We start from the raw sequence: 20,982 nt of genomic DNA, 5'->3' as shown, positions 1-20,982 counted from the left end.
CAGTACAGGCGTTTTTAGAGAAGCTAAGTTGTATTCGTTAATATATGTGTTTGCAAATGTACTGGGGTCATTGTTATCTATGCGTAATTACAGCAGAGCAGTTTGAACTTTCACCTGTTTGAGATTTTGTGTTTCTAACCCATGTCAATCTAAAGGTCATTGTTATACTTTTGCATTAATAATCAATATTTTTATTTCTGTGTTTCTGTGTATTTCTATTCACTAACCGTATACCCACCGCTCTGTGTGTCATTCCTTCACGTGTGTCGACGCTAATGTTGTCATCTGAGTCTGTTTTCACTGCTGCGACATTTTAACTTATTCCTTCCCTCTACCCCCCCACCCCGACCCCCAACCCCTCCCCGCCGCATCTCTCTGCCTGCCTGGACGCTGACCCCTGCTCTCCTCGCCTCTTAACACCCTCTCAACTCTAAAGTATTACCCCACTCACCTTCTAAACAATGCCTTAGTGGTAAGTCCCGTTGAGTCACTTTTTTTATTCAACGTCAGGTGTTTGTGTCTTTATTTTACTTCTTTTTTTTTTCTTTTTTTTGCTTTATTTATCCATATTTTTGCACCTATATTCCATACTGAGATTTTGTTGTATTTTTTTTCTTACTCCACACACAAATCAATATGCTTCAGCTTAAGCAGAGAACATGGCGCAAAGCGGCAGAGAGAAACAAAAGCAAGAAAAACTGAAAGCGTTAAAACGTCATGAGTGTTGCTGCTAAATCTTCATACCTTGTAAAAATATTTCAGCCGTATTAAACTCACTTTTCCTCTCTCTGTCTTTTACTGGTTAGGCCTTGTTCTTGGGCTGGTCGTTTTAGTTGGAAAGATTTTGAGGCCCCCTGTTTTCTTAAAGGTTCCCCTTCGTGACATTTTGGCTTCTGCGCTCAGCTGGACCCTTCGCTGTTTTTCCGCTTGCTTTACGAATGTTTTAGATTTAGACGCCGTACCTCACCGCTTGCCGTTATCTGGCGTTATATGGGTGCAGCGCTCTGAATGAAAACATAAAAAAATTAAATAAATACTTTGTGTGGAGCGGGAAAGCACAGCTTAGTTTCTTTTCTGTTAAGACTTTATTCAGTCTATGTGATTATTATCTGGACTTACTGCGCTGCATTAAATGTACGTTTCTGCAGTTCTGTCTACATCTATCTCTTCCCATGGCTTGAGTTGGAACAGCTGTTGAAAGGATTAAACAAAATCTGGTGGAAATATTTTTATATGCGTGTGCTCGTGTGTAACTATTCCATAATTTTTTTTATTTTACAACCACAAAATTCTATGCGTTTGATTGGAATTTTCTGCGGTCGTACGCTGTGGGAATGCTTTTTTTCCCCCCAGCTGGGACAGGAAGGATGTAAAATCTGAAAAGTGTGACGTGCATCTGCACCACACTTCACTCCAATCCCACTAAGTAGAATTTAATGATGCCTCAAAAGGTCACCTATTTAGTTTATAAAGGCCACTTGTTTGGAATTAAGGGTGCGTTCACACCAGCCCTGTTTAGTACGCTTTAATTAGTTCGTTTGCGAACTCTGGTCCTCCTAAAAAACCTAGGTCTCGGTTCGGTTGGAGTGAACTCTGGTGCGGTTTGAATGAATATGTGAACGCCAAGCGGACCAGAGACTGTTCCAGAAGCAGGTCGTGCTCTATTGGCGAGAGGATTCTGGGTAGAAACAAGTGCACATGTGTAGCGCTAGCAAGGCTCGTGGTTTTTTTTTTATTGAAGACGAAAGAGAAATCTCACAACCACTAAAATTTTAGGGTATTTTTAGTGAAGAAGGAATTTGCACTCGTGTCTTTTTCTGACATGAGTGTATTTTGTCCTTCAGTTCTTGATGCGGCGCCACTACAGGTGGTTTGTCCGCAGTCAAACCAAGTTCATCGATATCTGTACTCAAGATAAATACATCAATTTAGACACAGAATCACGTTCACCTTTGAGGAACCACCCTAAGCATAAAGCATGGTTTAAATCAAATGCATACATAACATGAAACAATCATGTGTTGTCTCTAGTCTAAATGTGCAGCCCGGCCTGTTAGGCATCTGAACAATTCGTCCTTTGTAGTTGTTGAGTCGAAAGCTCTGAACCTCTTATAGGTCTGTTAGATATACTAAACAATCAAATCCCTGCAAGTTCTGGTTTGACTGGATTGCCTTTCATGGCTTGACATATGCGGTCACAGTTTTAAGTAGGCAAACGGCTAAACCACATCAGCTCTTGTGAATATTTTGAGCGAGAGAAACTGATTCAGCAGCCAGTAAAGCTTTTTGCTTCTGGACTTTCCCCGAGAGATTCAGTTTTATCGGACATTCTGTCGACATGCGGGCCTAATCTATTGTGCGTGAATACAGTTTTTACCTCCATCTGAGGCCACCAAGAGGTCAGGATACATAAAATAAAGCATATGGATTAGAATAAACCACTAAGCTGTTAAGTTTCCCAATTTTCTGACAACATAAGGAGGCACTCCTCTGCTTCCAATATGAGCATTTTTCTTTGTTTTTGCTGCTTCTAAATTGGTAGCATGTTGTGACTTCTCTGCATTAAGCTCGCGACTGAAAGGCTTATGAAGGTTTTTGTAATTAGCGTCTTTGTCAGTCATAAATTCTCTATGTTTATTGTCAGCTGGTGACTGCAGGCCACCATGTGTCAGCAGTAGGAAATTTACTGTCGTTTTTCAGTTTTTCTTTTTCTTTTTTTTTTTTTTACTTTGCAAAGACATCGGGAGCTCTCCACGGCGGCAGAGACAAAGATGGGGATGAGCCGGGCGCGCGTTGGCAGCCGGCGATATAGATTTGAATTAAGTAGCATGTAGTTTGTTTTTTGTTTTTTTTGTGTGTGTGTGTGTGTGTGTATTATTATTATTATTTTTTTTATCTGGAGCCGCATGCGGAGAGATAGAGAGGCAGAGCCCACTGTGTCCCATTCAGTATCAGCACAGCTGTCCCAGCGTCCGTGGAGAATGGATTCCTGCTGCCACTGCCACGGGAGGCTCCAGCCAAGAAGAATGGGAGGATATCCACTGTGTGCGCTGGTGAGGCTTAAAAGGAAGGCGAGGAGCGAGAGGAGAGAAGGGGAGACGGATATGCTTTTCTTTTCTCTTCTGCTTTTTTTTTTCTCCTCTCCTTTACGCGTGTGCGTCTCCGCGTCGTCTCCGCCTGCTTCGGTCTTCCATCGCTCATGTCACCTCTGGCACAGATTAGTTTTTTTGGCACGACCGCGGCTGCACCCGCGGCCTTGCTGCGACTCTGCGGTTTCCCGATATGTTGTGCCGTTGCCATGGCTGCTTGAAACACACGCACATGTGTGCTAAATTACATAATTGAGCTAGAATATTCAGGTTAGCAAAAAAATATAAATAAATACTGTGCCTCGCAAAAATATTCACTCTTTGAACTTTCCCTACATTCATCGTATCGTTTTATCATTTATCGTGGTAAATGACTGATGATAATAATTAAGATTTAGCGTTTCCACAATAAATTCCATGTTTAAACTCTCCCAAAAGTGTCCGTATCCACAGTTTGTTCAATGAGAACATCAATAAATATCAGCACATTTTAAAATATGATTAAATACGTTTACTGTGATAGAAATCACCGTTGTATGTTTTCTGCTGTGCCAATCAGTCATAGCCGTACAATTGCCTAATTAATAAAGGTCTAATAAATAGTTTTTATCGCCACTTTTATTATTATCACGACTTTAAGTTCATATTGCTCACCCCTACCTACCAAGTTCAGTGTATTTTGGGGGGTTTGGTGTTTGACACATAGAAGCCTGTTTGTTTTGAACCCCATCAAAAGAAAACTTAATCGATCCACTGTTTGCTACAATTGAATCTGAAAGTCTTGTGTGGAATTTCGCAGCAAAATTTCAAGTGATGCAGATTTTCAATTAGTTTTCAGGCCTCGATGTTGACTGGGCCATTCTAACACATGTATGTGCTTGCGGTGCACATACATGTGCAGTTTTCTAGGCAATTACTGATCTTTAAAAAAGCCTGAACTGCCGATACGGATTTTTTTTTTTTTGTTGTTCTGAAAAGTCGCTAAATATAGCCACAGAGTTGCTAATTTGGCAACATTGAAGTGACTGTTGTTAACCACGAATGTGCAGATGTGACCTGGTGGTTATACAATTGATCCCCATTTATCGGTGCACCAGTAATATGTGCTTTGGTCTAAATTGCTGGCTTTGGTTGAATCAAAGGATGGTACAGAAACATTTTTATACGTTAGGGTTGTCACAATGTTTTAGTATAGTTAATGCTAAAGGTAGTATTTTTTTCGATGCTCATTTATATCAAAACCAAAACTTTGGTAAACAGTTTTGCAAAGCATCACTGTGGACATAAATGAGTGTTAAGCCAAAAGACGAAAGCAAACCAACAGGAAAAATCAAAGGCTGTTGATGAAGCCTGAATATGAGTCTACCTGCAGAGCGGCGAGTACAAAGGCAATCAACTACAAGCTAGCCTGATCGAATATTTAGGGAATTTCCAGACAAAGAACATAAGTGTGGGCCAAAATCAAAATCGGCATGTCAGAGCTTTTTAAAAACTTGGTGAATCGGCCAGGAAACGACAATCGATGTAAACACGACATTAGCATAAATCACATTTATTCATTGAAATTTTAGCACCTTGCCAATAGCAGTAAAGTAGTAAAACATCTGATTAATGTCTGTTAATTTTAAACTTAGCCTTTTGTTTATATGTGGTGCACATTTCAATGTTAATGAACAGCTTTAAGTCAGGCGATTTAAGGGTTTTCTTTTTTAAACCAAACCTGTCAAGTAGAAACAAGTCAGAAACCATGGCAACATAACCCACTGACTGCTTGACCACCCAACAAAATGTGATATAAAAATGTTAATGATCATGAATACATTTGGCTGGAGCAGTTAAGAAACTTTGTTTGCAAAAAATTGTTCAGTAACCTGCGGTTTTTCCACGTACCTTAAGCTTTCTCTTTTTGTTTCCTATCAACAAAGCTGCTGAGTTGCCCACTGCTCCACGGTGCCTGATTGGGTCCTGAAATTTGGGAGCCGATTTAGAAAAGTGGCAAACACAGCCCCATCACCACCATGTCATTTGCCCACCAGCACCATCAAGAAAAAGTCCCATCAAATGAAATTAATGAGATTCTCTGCTTGATGGATGTGATTCCCCCACATTAACCAAAAATTTAACAGCTAATAAATCAACGCTTGTGGAGTCAACAGTTAACAGGTTATAATGTTTCACGTGGCGGCATCGAGGTTTAGACCGCCGCCTCTACGGCTCCACGGGTCCAAACTTCAAAGTTTGTTTAGTTTTTCTTTTTTTGTCTGCTGTGTTGGTAATACGTTGGCTACGTTTAAAGATTTTACATATCGATTGGTTAAAAAAAAAAAAAAAAAAGCGTTTTTTTTTTTTTGGAAACCCAGCCTGATGTTGGCAAAGGTAGACCAGAAACCACGGCAACCAAACCCACCGACTCTGTTTGACCGTAAAGCAAAACGAGATGCAAAAATGACACGGATGTGGAATGAATTTGGACTGACCAGGTAAATGTTTACAGTGCTACAGAGCTTTGTTTATAACTAGTTGTTCAGTAATCAGATCTGATGTACTTCGTCATGAATATTAACACCGTTGCTGCTACAGAAGCATTTTTTCTATTTTTGTTTTTATCAAGATTGCTGCTGATTTATTGACGGCCCCTGGGGGCCTCAGTATGTTATAAAAATGGGGAGCAGTTTTAGAAAACTATCATACCATCAACACCATGTCATTCCCCCCCCCAAAAAAACATCCAATAAAATTAATATGATTTTCTGTTTGATAAATTTGTGATTGCGTCACCCGGATATTAACCAGAAATGTAACCGCCGATAAATCAACATTTGTGAACTCAACTGTTAACATCTTAAGGTTTCTTACTCCTTTTTTTTTCTTTTCTTTTACTCCGCTGTGTTGATTATATGCTGGATACGTTCCTTAATAAACTTTATGTATAGTTTATTACAAAAACTAATAGGATACTGTTTCTACGGACACATTTCTACTTCACTTTACCAGATTTGTAATGTGTGATGCATTTAAAAATGGATGATCAGAAACATAAGTTTGTTTCTTCACTTTTAAAATGAGGGGGAGTTGTTGGTTCACTTGCTTCATCATTTAGTTTCCTGCTCTTTGCTTTACTGGGCAGGAGCCCAGAGCAACAATGTTTTTGGGGGGGGGGGCACCCAAAATGTTTCATTTTTTAAAATATTTTTTTTATGAATGTGTGTTTTGCAATCAGTGTATCAGATGAGTTAAAGCAGTATATTGGAATTAATAGGAAAATGTACTATAGTCAAGTATTTGAAAATCACTGCGTTGTAGTTAGGCTTGTCGTAATAAGCAATAAATCCATTAATTGCATTGCAAATGAAAACAAGATAGATTTTTCTTGGGCCTCTTTCTCTTTCTGTCAAGGACTGGATGACTAAAGTCTGCGTTGGTCTCAATTAGCCCCGTTTTTGAAGAGCAATTTTGTTTAGAGACACTTCAGGAGCCATTTTATTTGTTGTTTTGGCTGCTTTGTTTATTTATCTTGTGTATTTAAAATGTCTTCCACTTCCAATGTTAAACTTTTGTTAGGAATTAAAAGTTTATTGATCTTTTAGAGGGTGTGCTTGCATTATTATGCCCATTACATGAAAATGGTCTCAAAACCACCATGTATCGCCGTAATTTCTGGGACAATTTATCATCCAGCAAAACTTGTTATTGTGACAGGCTTAGATGTAAGCAATGAAACGCATGTATAGGATTACCTATGGATTGGGCACCACAACTATGAATTGGGTAAATATCAGTTACAACAGCAATATTGATATCGGATGTGAATATCGACCCAAATTTTCAAACCGGTGCATTCTTAGTTTTAACTTGACAAACTGGGAAAAGGTTCAGGCGGTAGGAATACTTTTGCAAGGCCCTCTGTGTGCAGTGAACCACGAGAACAGGACGCAGCACAGGGGAGGAAGAAGGTAGTGAGTGTGTGTGTGGGTGTGTGTGTGTGTGTGTGTGTGTGTGTGAACGGAAGAAAGGAGAAACCACCATAACAAAGTTTGATTTCACCAGAATGAACCACAAGCAGATCAACTCGTGAATATTTAAGAGCTCTGTCATTTTTGGGTTTCGAGCACAGCATGTTCTGTCCCCAGATTTTGGGCCATAAAAGCGAATAAGATCATGTGGTTACTCCTAATTTTGCAAAGCAAGAATTCGAGAGGTTGGTTGTGGAAGAGGAAAAGGTTGCTGGAGCGCACACAAAGTACATGCGAAGAAGGGGGTATAGGCAAAGGGTGCGGCTCCTGGGATTTTTATACAGATACAGACAATCGCCAATTTATAGTTCCGTCTCCGAGTTCGCTCTCAGTTTCACGTCATCAAGCCTCTCGAAGCCGAGGTATCGTTTCCGATTGATGAACTGTTAGCAGTAACGTAAACCTCCGCTGGGATTATGCGAGGACATAAAAATTCCTAAAAACTGCAATTACCACCCCTCCCCTGACATCGCACCTGAAGCTCAGAGGTTAGCCGGAATGTCACATAATCAGACCTATATGATATAAACGCTGATTTTTATCGGGTGAACGGAAACAGACGAGCCGGAAACCTAAGCAGGCTCAGGGTTTTTTTCGGCGTGGCGTTTTTAAAATAATTGAAAAAGAGAACTGGCAGAACCTTTGTAGTCTCAGCCGAACATCATCTGTTACTAGGCGGGTCCTCGAAAATGTTTTCACACTCTTAAAGTTCAGTGGAATTTCATGGGATAGATCGACACAAAGGAGCACAGAGTTGTGAAGTGAAAGGAGAACGGTAAACGGTTTCCAAAAATCTTGAAAGGTGCGGCCATCTTTACTCTGCTACCCTTTAATTAAATTAACAAACGGCCTCTTGAAGCCCAAGGAACAGATCGTACAAGTCTGTGATAAAGTTGTGGAGAAGTTTTACAGCGGGGTTAGGCTGTAAAAAGAAACAAAAAACAATAGCCATAAAACATGGCAGTGGCCAAATTATGCTGTGGGGAAGCTTTTCTTCTGCTTTTCACGACCTTCAGTGGAATCTGTTGGGATATTGTGTGAAAGAAAATGTTAAAAGTTGTTAAGAAATTTCACTAGGTAATGATGCGTTATTGGAAGACATTTTTAGAAATACTTAAACACCAACTATTGAATTTTTTTTTTTTAAATCCAGCTAGAATATAGTTATTTTGCACTTCAGTTAAATTCTAGTTAAGTAATCATCCAGTGGATCTTAAAACAAGCTATATAATGCTAATCACTTTTAAAAGTTAAATTAAAGAAGTATAATCTAGAATGGACAATGATCAGTAAGCATATTCATGTGTTTTACTAAACATTTTTGTAGGTTTTCTTGCGTTTTTCCTAAATCCACCCGTTTTGCTTCGCAATATTTTGCTTTGCTGGTTGTGATTGGCTGTTTATCCAAGCCAATCCAGTATTTGCAGGGAAGACTCTGGATGCAAAAGACCTGTCTGTGCTTGGCTGGTAGTGCGGTTCATTTAGATTAACTTTATCAAGTTGCAGTCACAGACCAAGAGTCAAACACGTGCCAGAACATGTATTGCGCCAGCGTGTGTGAGGTGTAAACACAGACGCCACGTTATTTTTTTGTTCACCATGTGTATGAGCTCACATCAGGCTTCCGGCACGGTCAACCCAAACCTCTAATAGTGCCATTACAGTTCTTTTAAAGGTTAGCTTTGAATGCACTCTAGATGTTGGTTTATGTAGAGAAACTGCTCATTACCTTAAATCAACATTTAGCATTACATTTTTACCATCAGAGCAAGACCTAGAGAAACTCCTGTTGGTTTACAAATCTAGAACAAACTTAGAAAATACCATCTACTTTATAGGATCAAACATGAAGAACTGACATTTAGTTTCAACAGAACAAGAATCCAGAGAAACCCCTACTAGTGTTTAAATTGTGGGATACTTATTCTTATTAAACATGGGGAACCAATATGTAGTTTTTACCTTTTAGACTTTCTTTTCATTTGTTGTTTTGTTTGTATTTCCTTCTAATTCATGTGAAGCACTTTGAACTGCCGTGTTGCTGTTTCCTTGCCTTACCTAAATATTTATAGTTGATGCCATTACAGGCACTGGAAACCTAGCTTAACAGTTTTATACACTGTTACTGGTGTATAAAAATGATGGCTAGCCTGGAGGATGAGGCAAATAAAGCCTGGCAGCCCACCAGGCTTATGATACGCTGGGGGACTCTAAACATCCAATGACAGCTACAATGAAACATTCTAGATCACAGTGTCTTCATGTGTTTGAATGGCCCAATCAAAGTCCAGACCTAAATCCAATCATTAATCCGTGTCAAGACTTTATTGACGTTCACAGAAGAAACTGTCATACTTTCCTTCCTCTTGATGAATTGAAGCTACCTTTTGAAGACTCTGTATGGAGTATACCAAGTTGTTGCATCTTCTTAAGACTAGTTTACGTGATTCTGGTCGCCTAAAATGTCAGCGATGCAGCAGATCTGTGGACGCAAAGTCATGCTGCACCTTGTAAAGTAATGAAGAAAAAAGAAAATCACATTTCCTCATGTTTGCTTAGTCTTATTTCATGTCTAGACCCACAGAGGACCGGGCGAGAAATGTTTCTGAGCTCACTTTGTTCCTGTAACGGAGTACATTTGAACGATCGCCAGCGTCAACAGTCGTGGCGATCGTTGACAGCAAGTCATTCTCCGCTCTCTCGTTTTAACCAAACAACCGTCGATGCCGTAGCGGACACACGGCGATGATGTTGAACTGTCATTGCGAAATCCACAGTTTATGATTATGTCCCACACTAAGCCACCGAATCCGTCTGCCAGAGAGCCACAGAAAACAGATAGAGAGTTGTTGTTGCGGATCATCGGCGGCCCACTCAAGGTCACTTTCGTGTGGGCAATCTGGCCGTGCCGTTTGGCCTGCTCTGCCTTGTGTGTCTGACCCACATCTCACTGCGCTTGCTAAATATATACAGTAGACCTCTCATTACAAAGCATCCGGATTAATCTAGATGAAATCTGAGCTTACCTCAGCCTGCAGCTTGCCTTCATATATGTCCGCACACGCTCAGTCACTCATGAAAATAAAAGCAGAGAATTGCAAATACAGATTTATACATAAATTGCAGTAAAACCCCCCAAAAAGAGCTATATTGTTTGTTTGTTTTTTTCCCTGAAACAATCTGTCTCCACACTCGCAGGAAAGGTGTGCATGGTCTCAGTTTTAGCTACAGTTTGTGTCCCTTCATGCATAACGCACCTGCACATGTTCAATCGCATGAGGCACAGGTGTGCATTCTTTCAGGAAAACAAATCATACTCATTATGACTGCCTTAGAGCAGAAAACAGTGTGTGTTCTGAATGCGATGTGTTCTGACAACTCTGTCAGACAAACGTTATCATGAAACGCAAGAATGTTACTTTCCAGTGTTGCTGAAAAGAGGTGGGAAATTCTGATACTATCTCTTGTAAAGTATAGCACAACTAGCCTTTGTTGTATAACGCTGATTATTTAATCGCCGTTTCCTTTTTAATGAGATCTTATGCCATGATATCTTCTGACACTAAAAAGCAGTGATAATTCTTTTATTTTGTAGTAGAAAATGAAGTAGTTTTTGAGTAGCTCTATTTTGTTGTAAAAGTTGTTTAAGGTTATGTTTAGACAGCGCAAAAGTGATCCAAATCAGATTTTTTTTTCTCTGTGTGACCCATATTTTTCATGACTAAATTCTTTCATATGTGGCTCTAAAGTTTATAAGCGTCTTATGTTCTTCAAAACGACGTCTTAGCAACACGTGAGGTCAGGCGACATTAAAGCTTCTTTTGCGCATGCAGTACCTTTCGGACCGCAGACTGCTCATATGGCAATCTGTTGGATGTCATCAATATCGATATCTTTGACTAGCCAAACTTTAGCATCAGCTTTCACCTTTTTAGCCAACTGTTTAACTAAAGAAACTACCTAAACCAGGGATGTCCAAAGTCGGTCCTCAAGGGCCGGCATCCTGCATGTTTTAGTTCTCTCCCTGGTGGCACCAACAACCTTTTCAGTGTGTCAATGTTCTACTTAGGCTTCTAGCGAGCCATCATTTGATCCAGCTGCGTTAAACCAGGGAGAGAACTAAAACATGCAGGATGCCAGCCCTTGAGGACCGACTTTGGGCACCCCTGACCTAAACTCTATAGCTAACTGTTTAGCTTAAACAGTTAGCGAAAGCAGGTAGCTAAACCTTGACTTTGTGGAATTAAAATAAGGTTTATTTGCCTAAGTATATCACCACAATACACTCTGCTGTACCTACTAGAGGTTACATTAAATTGATGTCGTTAGACGTCTATCTTTATTGGTTGCTATAGCTACGAGAGCAAACATTTAGATTTCAGCCACCAAGCCTCCAAGCTGAGACACATCTGGAATTGCATTCGGAGGCACCACCAAATGCGGTTTGGATTTAATTTTCGAATATTGGATTTCTAGCTGAAGTTCTCCATCCAGTCCTTGTCAAATCCACCTGGATCCATTCTAGAAATGTCAAAGAAAAAAAAATTCAATTTGGCTGAAGCTCTTAACAAGGCCTTAGTATTCAGGTGTTACTGCGGACTCAATACGTCGATTTTATTCAAATGTCTTATTTTCTCAAATTAGTACAGCTACTCTGCATTCTTTCCATGTGCCTCTTGGCAACGACAAACGTACCCCCAGGCATAAGTACCCCTGGATGATAATCACTATTATAGGAAGCCAGCAACACAAACACTCAGCTGGTAATCTACGGGTTTTCACGTGTTCTATCCATCCATACTTTTCAGCCACAAAGAAAGGAAAAAAAAAGATGCAACTCCATTTACCTCGCGAAGGCCAGGGAGGAAATTACCATCATTTGTTCTCAAGGGACAAAGATCGCCGTTTATGTGGAAGTGCTGATGGCGGACGGGGAATGACATCTCGCCGTGATGTCATATCAATCTGCCGTTTTAAGCCATTCCTTTTGGCTTCGGTGGGATAAAGAGGCATTGTTTGGCTCGTTGATTGAACCTCAAATAACCTGGGGCTTTCTTTCATCATCTCGCCCGCATTACCTCATACTGTAGAAGCGACCAAATAATCAAGCCCTGTGTATGTCAATTCAGTGACCATGCAGGAGTGTAATTTAGCTTCAGCTATTTAACAACTGCAGTTCTATGCCCAGCGTTGATTGGAACCTTGATTGAGCGTCAACATTTGAGCTAGACTTTTCTTCTCTCTCTCTCTCTCTTTCCCTCAGCAGACACGGCCTGAAGGTTGCGATGGGGCTCTAGTAGGCAGTTATTGGGTTAATGTTGGAGGGAAAATCTTTTCCTGTCTTGGGGGTGGGTGGAGGAACGTTGACACTTGGAGCCTCATGAACCCGCAAGCCAAACAGGAATGAAAACAGTTGTGACCTGATTTCACGAAGTGGGAGAAAACACAGTGAAGGATTTGAAGATACAAACAATAAACTGAAGATAACTTTAGTGTCAGTTGATAAAGCTCTTTTGTTTTCAGACCCAAACATGCCTTCTCTTTTTGTCTCTTGACTTTCTGCTGGAATAATTTTCCCTCTTTTCTTAGTCATTTCTGTGTTTCTCCTTCAGCCACCGTGCCCTGTAAAGTATAGCTGTCACCCAGGGGAACAAAGTGCTGGAGCCTTTTTTTTCCCCTCTTCTCCTTCAGAGCAGGAAGTTGGCACGGGACCAAGGGTGGAAAATCCATACTCGGTTGCATAATATAGCATATCTTTACCTCGCATGAACTCTGAGGAGGCTTGGCAGCTGTGAGCGAGCGGCGCTGGAGGGCGGGAGTTTGGGTTGTTATTAACCGACTGTGTTTGCGTGGACGTGTCTGTGTTTGGTGTGAGAGCGGGGCCTGTGTGTCTTGTAGCCTGCACATACCGGACCCTGGGGCTGTTTGAGACTGCCCTTGGTAGAGGGGCTACAGTAGAGTAGAGTCACACAGACCCCTGACAACAAGAAAGGGTGGTGGGGGGGGGAGAACAAGGATCAGAGAAGAGTTGAGGAGCAGAGGTCGAGGCCCAGCGGAGGTTAGAGGTTAGACGACTGTGTGGGCTTTCTTTTTGGCTTCGTCAACTTACAGAGCCAGGATTACTGGGTTCCTACGCAGTCGGGACTCGTATGGAATTTGATTTTAGTATTATTATGTAATGTGTATTTCCAGTAGTGCTCTCAGTCAAATAAAAAAGAATTTAATCAGATTAAATTGATTAGTAGTGATTATTACTCATTTATTTATGAATCGTGATTAATCACGATTAATAAGGCCAAGGATTAATCGTGATTAATCGCCATGTTAAAATGCTCGTTTTCTGAAATGATTAATAAAATGTTTCATTTTTCTCAAACCAAACATCATTTGTTATTTAATGTGAAATTTGCCACTGAACTCACCGGTCTGACTCTCCTCTGCATTGTTGACCGCAGTACAAGACCATGTAGCTCTCTGCTTTGAACTAAGTAACACTCCTTGGGAGAGAGGCTTGTAGGTCAAAGTAGGAAATGTGATTAATCTGCAATATTTAATATTAACAAACTTTATTCCCTGTCAGATTTAGTCAAATTTATTTGTGGTCTTAAGTCCTCTCTTTCTTGTTGCTCTCCTTTCTGTCCTTCCTTGCATACATCCTCTCCTTCTTTCATTCTGTGCTTCTACAGCTGCACATATCACAATTAGCATCACAATATTTCAGGTGCCATTCATTTCACTTTCGTGATCCTCGATGCTTGATGTATGTCTGTTGTGACTGTGATGCTAAAGCTCAAACAATAGTTGGATGAAAAAGAGAGTCAGGAAAATGTGACTCAATCTTCCTGCCTTGAGTCCTACCTGCCTTTCTTTCTGCTCTTCATTTTGGTCTTCGCTTCCTTGTTTCCTCCCTTTCTTTCCTTCGTGTCTGACCGCACGGTTAGGAAGCGGGGAAGAGAGGCGCTGGAATCCATTATTATTGATGGAGGAAAGAGTTTGAGCTTCTTCCTTAACTCCTCCTGGATTTGGGGTGGTAGTTGGTGTACAATTGGAGAATTTGCGATGCTAATCAGCTTCTCCAACACGTCGCCACATTGAGCGGTGCAATTTCTTTCCTTTCTTTTGTCCCACTTCAATCCCCTGCTTGTTTCCTTATTTCCTTCCTTTCCTTGCTTGTGTACTTTTGTCCTTCCTTTCTTTCCTTTCTCATGCCCCAATGCTCTTCCTTGTGCCCTTTGTCCTTCATTTTTGCCTTTCCTTCTTTCCTTCTTCGTGTCCTCCCTCGACCTTCCTTCTTCCATGATTATTTGTTTTACAGCTTCATTACTCAGAGGCCACACACTACTGAACGATCAACCATGAATTAAAAGCGAACTTTAGCTTTATTGTATTTCAAAATGGACGTAAATGGCTGAGATCACTGGAAAGCTGAGCGGTTTGGAAAAGTGAGGAATATTTGCTTGGAAAATGTGTAGAAACCCTTGGATTAGTGTGTGACACACTGTAAAGTTGTAATACTTGGCTGAAAAATTCAGTACGGGATGAGGATTTTGTGTCACTGCCTCAGTTTAAAACACGGACTAGCCGGAGTTATCAAAAGTTACGATTTCCACCGAAGTTTTCTACTATACCAAGCTTAATGTCCTTTTAATGAGATGCCAGGAAAATTACAAAACTTACTGTGATATAACTCTTCCCCCTGATGTTCAAGACACAAACGTTTATTGACGGAGTAAACGCCAAAAACTCTGATTGGTCAGATACTATTTTGCTTTAGTGTCGCAGCATGCGCTACGTCTTAGAAGCCTTTAGTTCCACATATACATTTTTTATATTTAAAACCAGTTTAAAACAACCCCTAATTTATTCAAGACTAACCCTGTTACAACATTAGTCAGGGCCAGAGGGGAATGTTTTGCGAGATCACTGTTACGTTAATTGTCGGCATTTCTTGGCATTAGTGAGACGTCGCTACAATACGCTTATTTTTTAAATTCCTTAAACGGTTTTATTGTTCTTTGTGACAATATAAAAAAGTCATTACTTTAAAAAGTCTTTTTTTTTTTTTTTTTTTTTACAATTTTTGTAATGACTTCTCAGTCAAAAATGGAACAATAATGAAAATTTGTAAATTCTTAAAATGTGCGAAGCGTTTTATTTCCTATGTAAAAGAGGATATTCTCTAGGTTGGCAAAGCTTCATAAAATGGTGTTACATTCAGAACTGTAATTTTGTGTCCTCCTTTTTTCCAAACCACAACTGTCCATGTTCTGTGTGACTGTAACTGTGTTGAATTAAAATGATCTTTCTTGCATAAGGGAAAACTATAGTGGTATTAGTAGATGAAGTCATGCAGCCAGAGAAAATGGTGGTCACTTCAACTCTTTTTGTGGCAACTCATTAAATTCAGCGGTCTCTAATCATAACATGTTATCAGTACAGTACAGTGAATCTCGGTTTATTCACGGTTCAGTATTCATGAATTCACAACCTTCACAAGTTTGTGTGTTTTTCTGTGAAACGTAGCTCCAAATTATTTGCGGACAACTCGACTATTTGCTGTTTGTTTTGTAGAGCATTTCTAAAACATTTGGAAGACATTACAGATTGAGAAGCTGAAATACCTGGACGTATTCATGCATATTAAGATATATTTGGTCGTTCAACTATCAAAATAAGCAGTATTTGGGATTTTAGCTAGTGGCTGTGGCCCTTAAACCCATGCGAACGTCATGGATTCAGTGATGCCCCTGCACTGTGTAAAAACGTGTAAAAACAGTGACAGTTGTTTCCTATTTTACTTCGGAAAGCATATAGAAAGGAAAGGAAGAGAACATTGAGGATCAAAGTGTGGGAAACTGGGAGGAAAATGAACTGTATTCTGCTCATTGTACATACGGTACACTTGGAATCATTCTGTCCTTTTATTTTCTATCGCAGCACGCTGGTTTGTTTGATTCAGTCCATATCAATCAGCAGTGTGTACATTTAAACCAACCTGAAGCATTTTTGAGAAAGCTTTCTTTATAGCCTCGGCTGTTTGTATTCCCATTTTCTTTCCTTGGAAGCAGACCGTGATTAAAACAGATGATATAGGCATATTGTATTTCCTAGGGGACTGGAAGGAATGCAAATGCATCATAACCATATTATACTAGTTAGAAACAGCGTGCGTTGCCAAGCCAATGGATACAGGAGAGGGTATACACACGTTGTCTGAAGAGATCTTGGTCTCTAAAACGAGTCAGAATCCCACAACTGCAACAACAGGAGAGGATATTTGACACCACTGGACTGGATTTGACATTTCATTGGATATACAGCACTAAGAGCTCCGCATTAAAATACAGATTTTTCTCTCTGCGAAAAAAAAAGAAAAAAAAAAAACCAACAGAAGAGGCTCCGGAAAAAAAATCTGTCTACATGTGCGTGGAGCGTCTCAGACAGTCCGTTTGGGCATTTTTGTTGTGAGGGGAAGCATGTTGCTGGTGGGACTTTGGCCCGCACAATCCCTTCTCTGTTAAAACAATGCGCCAGTTGTCCTCCCTAACCTAATTACTCCCTCCAGGGGGAGAAAGGCAACAGCACCAAATCCCATAGTTAGGAGCTCTGATCTGGGCCCTGCTGTAAGAAAAGGCCACATTCATTTCTTTCCCTCCGTCCACGGCACACGCACGGACACACATGCACAAGTCCTCACTCTTGTTTTTCAGTTCGGGTTCGGCCTGATAGAAGCTAATTGCTAGCGTATGGATGACATTTCTCTTGATGTGTGTTTTTCTTAGTGTTGAAACATTATGCAGTTCAGCATGGCTCAGTTTCCAGAATTAAGATATGCTCACGTTTTTAAAAAGAATGACACAAGATCATTGCGTTTTTATGTGTTAAAGTAATTTTAATGAGAATCCAGAGAAAGGGACTGGAGGTTTCTCTAGCTACACGGAGCACAGAGTTAAAGGTTTCCCCGTACTTCATCCGAAGCGGTGAAATTGGCGCTCACTGGTGTAGTCAGGTGATAAAAACTGCGTCGTCTTTTCCGTTGACTGTTTTGCTCTGTGCAAACTGTTGTGTGATTGGTCAGAAGTTTGTGGGCGTGTCTTATGAAGAAACGCACGCAAACAGCAAGGTTGACATTTTGTTTCAACTAGTCCGCTTCCAGTATCCGGTTTTTGTATCCGCAGGCAACGTGAATCCTTTTGAGGAATTACGTACATTTGTATGATTCTTTTCAAAATACCTACAATGATTGTCAAATGGCTGAAACTCCTGAATTGAAATGGCAAAGTCCTTGTCCCAGGAGGAGACTGTGTGCAGAGGGGTGTGGTGCTCTCTCTGTGACCGTTTCATGAAAGCAGAACCTGAGCGGGAGAGGTGTCCCCAAGTGGTCTCTGCCGTGTGTGCCAACACGAACGTCACGCAACTACGTGACCACACGCCCTCATTTAGTCCGGCTCGCTAGTGGTCAAGTGTCTGAAAGAATGCACTTCTTCTGGCTTTGAGATTGTCTTAGTAAAAACTTTGCTTTTTTTACTAAAAGTAAAAAAAGTACGTTTTTTTTACTTTACCTCCCCCAATTGTACAATTGAGGGAGGGGAACCCAAAATGTTGTCGTGCCTTTTGTCACTGGCACTGCTAGGTGATTATAATGTCTGGTTCGGTCTGTCACAGAAACCTTCAAACGGGAAATTCACTCAGAAGTGGTGGGTAGCAGCGTGTTTGTGTTGTGTTGTTTATCAAGTAGACTAACAGCTTTTGTAAAATCATAATTTCCCCACAACCAACCTGTTTGGCTTCGTTCATTTGCCCATGCTCTCTTAGGAAGGTGACAGACGCCGTAATATGTCAGTTTGAGAAATAAGGCTTTGAGGTTTGATGTATTTGGAGACGGTTGTGTCAATGCGCTGTTGGTTCAAACTGCTTGGGGTTTGAATGTCTCCGTTCGTGTGGCTGGAATTCCATTTGACACTTCGAAATGAAAGATTCTTACTGCAAGAGACACATGTTGAACCAAGTATAGCACCAAATTTTTTTTAACTTTATTTAGCTTCTTGTAGTTTTAATAAAAGTGAGATATTTCCAAAGTTATAGTGTGGTAGCTATTTTTCAGACGTTAATATTCTTCATAGAGGCACAGATAACCCCAGTCACTCTGTTCTTTGAGTATCTTACTCTTTTAAACATTTTTATTAAACTGTTTTTCTTAATAAACAGTAGAAAACAAACCAGCAAATTGACAGACAAGATACAACTTGATTTGAAGGCGGCTGGCTAATTGTTAGTTACTACACAGCTAACAGTTAGCTTTGCAACTCCATGTCTGTGTTAATCTAGTTCTATGACCATTTTATGACTAGTTTGGGATCACTCTTAATCATCTTTATATCAAGAGTAAAAATCATCAGACCTTACCTGGACAGGTTTTTCTAACTTTGTTTGACAAAGTGCAGTGTAGAAGCGAACCGCAACATCTGAAAATAGAACAAATGTTACAATTTTGTTCCCCAATTAAACTGAATCTACCGGACTGTGAGGTGTGAAAACACCCTTAAAGACACAGATTGATATTTGTGGAAACGTTACACTACTTTTTTTTAAATATAAAAGGGAGCATTTTTCATATGTTTTTTTTGGCAAACTTAGTGGGAAGTCTTCTAAACTTTTGTAAGGGTAGGCTGTTTAAAACAAAGTTCATCATTTTTAAACCTTCACTGTTGTTAGAAAAAATAAGAGGATTGTTTTAGTAGAAATGCTGCTTGAATCTGGACCTGTTCTTCTAAACCAAATATTGTCTTGTCTCGGAGCAGGATGATTAATACATACGATGACGTAGACATTTTAGTAAAAGTGAAAAACAAACATATAATTTGGGAACCTATTGTTCTGTCCATGGCTCTTGTACAATTTCCCCACCCACCCCCTCTTGTGTTTTGTCTTTATTCTACTGTTTTTGCCAGGAAATATTCTTCTCTGTTCAACCTCACTCACCATCAACAATCTACCTATGGTTCGAGCTTTTATCTTTGGTTTAGGCGACCGTCCGTTTAATGTCGAGGGTCAAAGCTCACTTTAGACGTTGTAGTTGGAAGAATATATAGGCAGCAACAAGGGATGTGTGCGCAGACCTGCAGGCTGAGACAGTGGGGGTTGTGTGCTAGGAATGGTGGCAAAGCATTTGCATAAAGGGCAGGGCAGCATGCCCAGTGGTGGAAAAGGTTGGCATCACGCCTTTCAGACTGGCAGATAGGGAGGACTGGAGAGAGAAGGAGACACAGAGAAAGAGGGGGTGTAGTCAATAGTGCATCCCTTGTTCAGAAAGAGGAGGTCCCTAGCTGTTGGCAGGAGAGCAGGCCAAATCTCCAGTTTGATTGTGTGCTAGATTGGCCCTTTATTTGTCTGATTGCAAAGCATTCAACACTGCTTTAGAAGTGGGCTTTACTTCTCTGTAGAATTTATTCAGGCGAGAGGTTTTTTTTTTTGTGTCTGTTTTAGCCTGTTTTGTGATTGTCTCCTCACATATGTCCCAGAGTTGGGATTGAATGTAATCCTGGCATCAGGCACTTTGGGAAAGTTGTCTGACCTGTCTGATTTTTTATTTTTTTTCCCTTTTTGTCAAGCACATAGCCTGTGGCCCCACAGCCACAACGTGTCATTTCGGGGATAAACACAGAGTCCCGGGAGGCGGCCAGCCGCTGTCCGTCTCATACTCGCCGTCTAACTCCATGTGTCTCAGAGTCACTGCGCCGCTGTTGTCCTCGCCGCCGCCTGAGGTTCCTGCAGTGTGATGGCAAGCTGGGAGTGAAAGAGACAATTATTCATGTGGACATGTTGTTTCTGTGCTTCAGTCCATAAATAACGTGAATAGAGACTTGCTGTCCACATCGCTTGCTGCCGGTTGTCATTACGACCACTTTGAGGGTGAAGCTTCCTAACTCGCGGTGCCCGAAAACATCCATAACTTTTACTTTTTTTTTTTTTTTAGTCACCGCTACGAGGATACTGGCTGAGTAGACAGAACGTGACACTACGATTTGATCTTGTAAAGTTGTTTTTCTTCAACTCCTTAATCAAAGACATCTTTTCTTCCTGAACAGATCAGCAGATAGTGAACAAAATTGTTGAAAAAAATAAAATAAAATCCATGTTTCTGATAAGACCTTGAGTGGAAAATGGTTTTAGATGGTATGCAGACATCTCAATCATAGGTCAAGGCCAAAAGCCGTTCAAACAAAGCACAGAGTCTGGGACGTTCTCCTGAGGCTAAATTTGAAACATTAACTAAATACTGAACGGGACATTATGTTTTTTTGTGGGCTTGTTGTTGTGCAAATTTTAACTAGCTGACTAGCATTGTTTAGCAACACATGGAGAAGTGGTGGGGTTTTGTCGGTTTGTTCTCCATATGTATAAATCCAGTATCTATGTTTCTGTACAGGTGTGAGTTTTTAAAATGTTACAAAAAGAAGGTAAAAAAAAAGAAAGTTTTAATTAGCTGTATTTCCTTCTGCTAGTTTGGAGCGAATCAAAACGGATACGCAAAACGCCATTTTGTCAGACATCAATGTTACCTATGGCTGTAATAAACAGGAACTGAAGGTTGCAGGCTAGCATAGACCGTACGTCTCAGAAAAATGGAGAGAGGTTTTCAGGAATGTGCTGCTATAGAGAAAGTTGTAATTGTTCTGGTTCTGTCATGTCAACAAGTATTGGGGATGCTACATGCCTCCCAAAGACGTAGCGAAAGAAACGCAATTCTATTCTATCTATAAATGTTCACAACGTCACAATTGATTCTTTTTTCTTTTTTTTTAGAAAATCCTAAAAACTCATTAAGCGAGCTTATAAATACTATTGCAAAACTGAGGAAGTTCTTTCAAATATAGCTA

At 40.4% G+C, this 20,982-nt stretch overlaps 1 protein-coding gene across 7 annotated transcripts in view; it reads left to right on the top strand.

Moving 5' to 3' along the window:
- The window catches only part of nfixb (nuclear factor I/Xb), a 193,754-nt gene that overhangs the window by 24,701 nt on the left and 148,071 nt on the right, over positions 1 to 20,982 (top strand). For 2 of the 7 annotated variants that reach the window (XM_028022653.1, XM_028022657.1), the window contains one exon: positions 437 to 472. The exons of the other annotated variants lie outside the window; for them this stretch is intronic. In XM_028022653.1, coding sequence (XP_027878454.1) covers positions 437 to 472 — 36 coding nt within the window. The remainder of the gene's footprint in view (positions 1 to 436; positions 473 to 20,982) is intronic. 7 annotated transcript variants of the gene reach the window in all.

The sequence above is a fragment of the Xiphophorus couchianus genome, chromosome 7 (genome assembly GCF_001444195.1).
Source record: "Xiphophorus couchianus chromosome 7, X_couchianus-1.0, whole genome shotgun sequence".
Taxonomy (NCBI): domain Eukaryota; kingdom Metazoa; phylum Chordata; class Actinopteri; order Cyprinodontiformes; family Poeciliidae; genus Xiphophorus; species Xiphophorus couchianus.
This window is presented reverse-complemented; position numbering and strand designations above follow the sequence as displayed.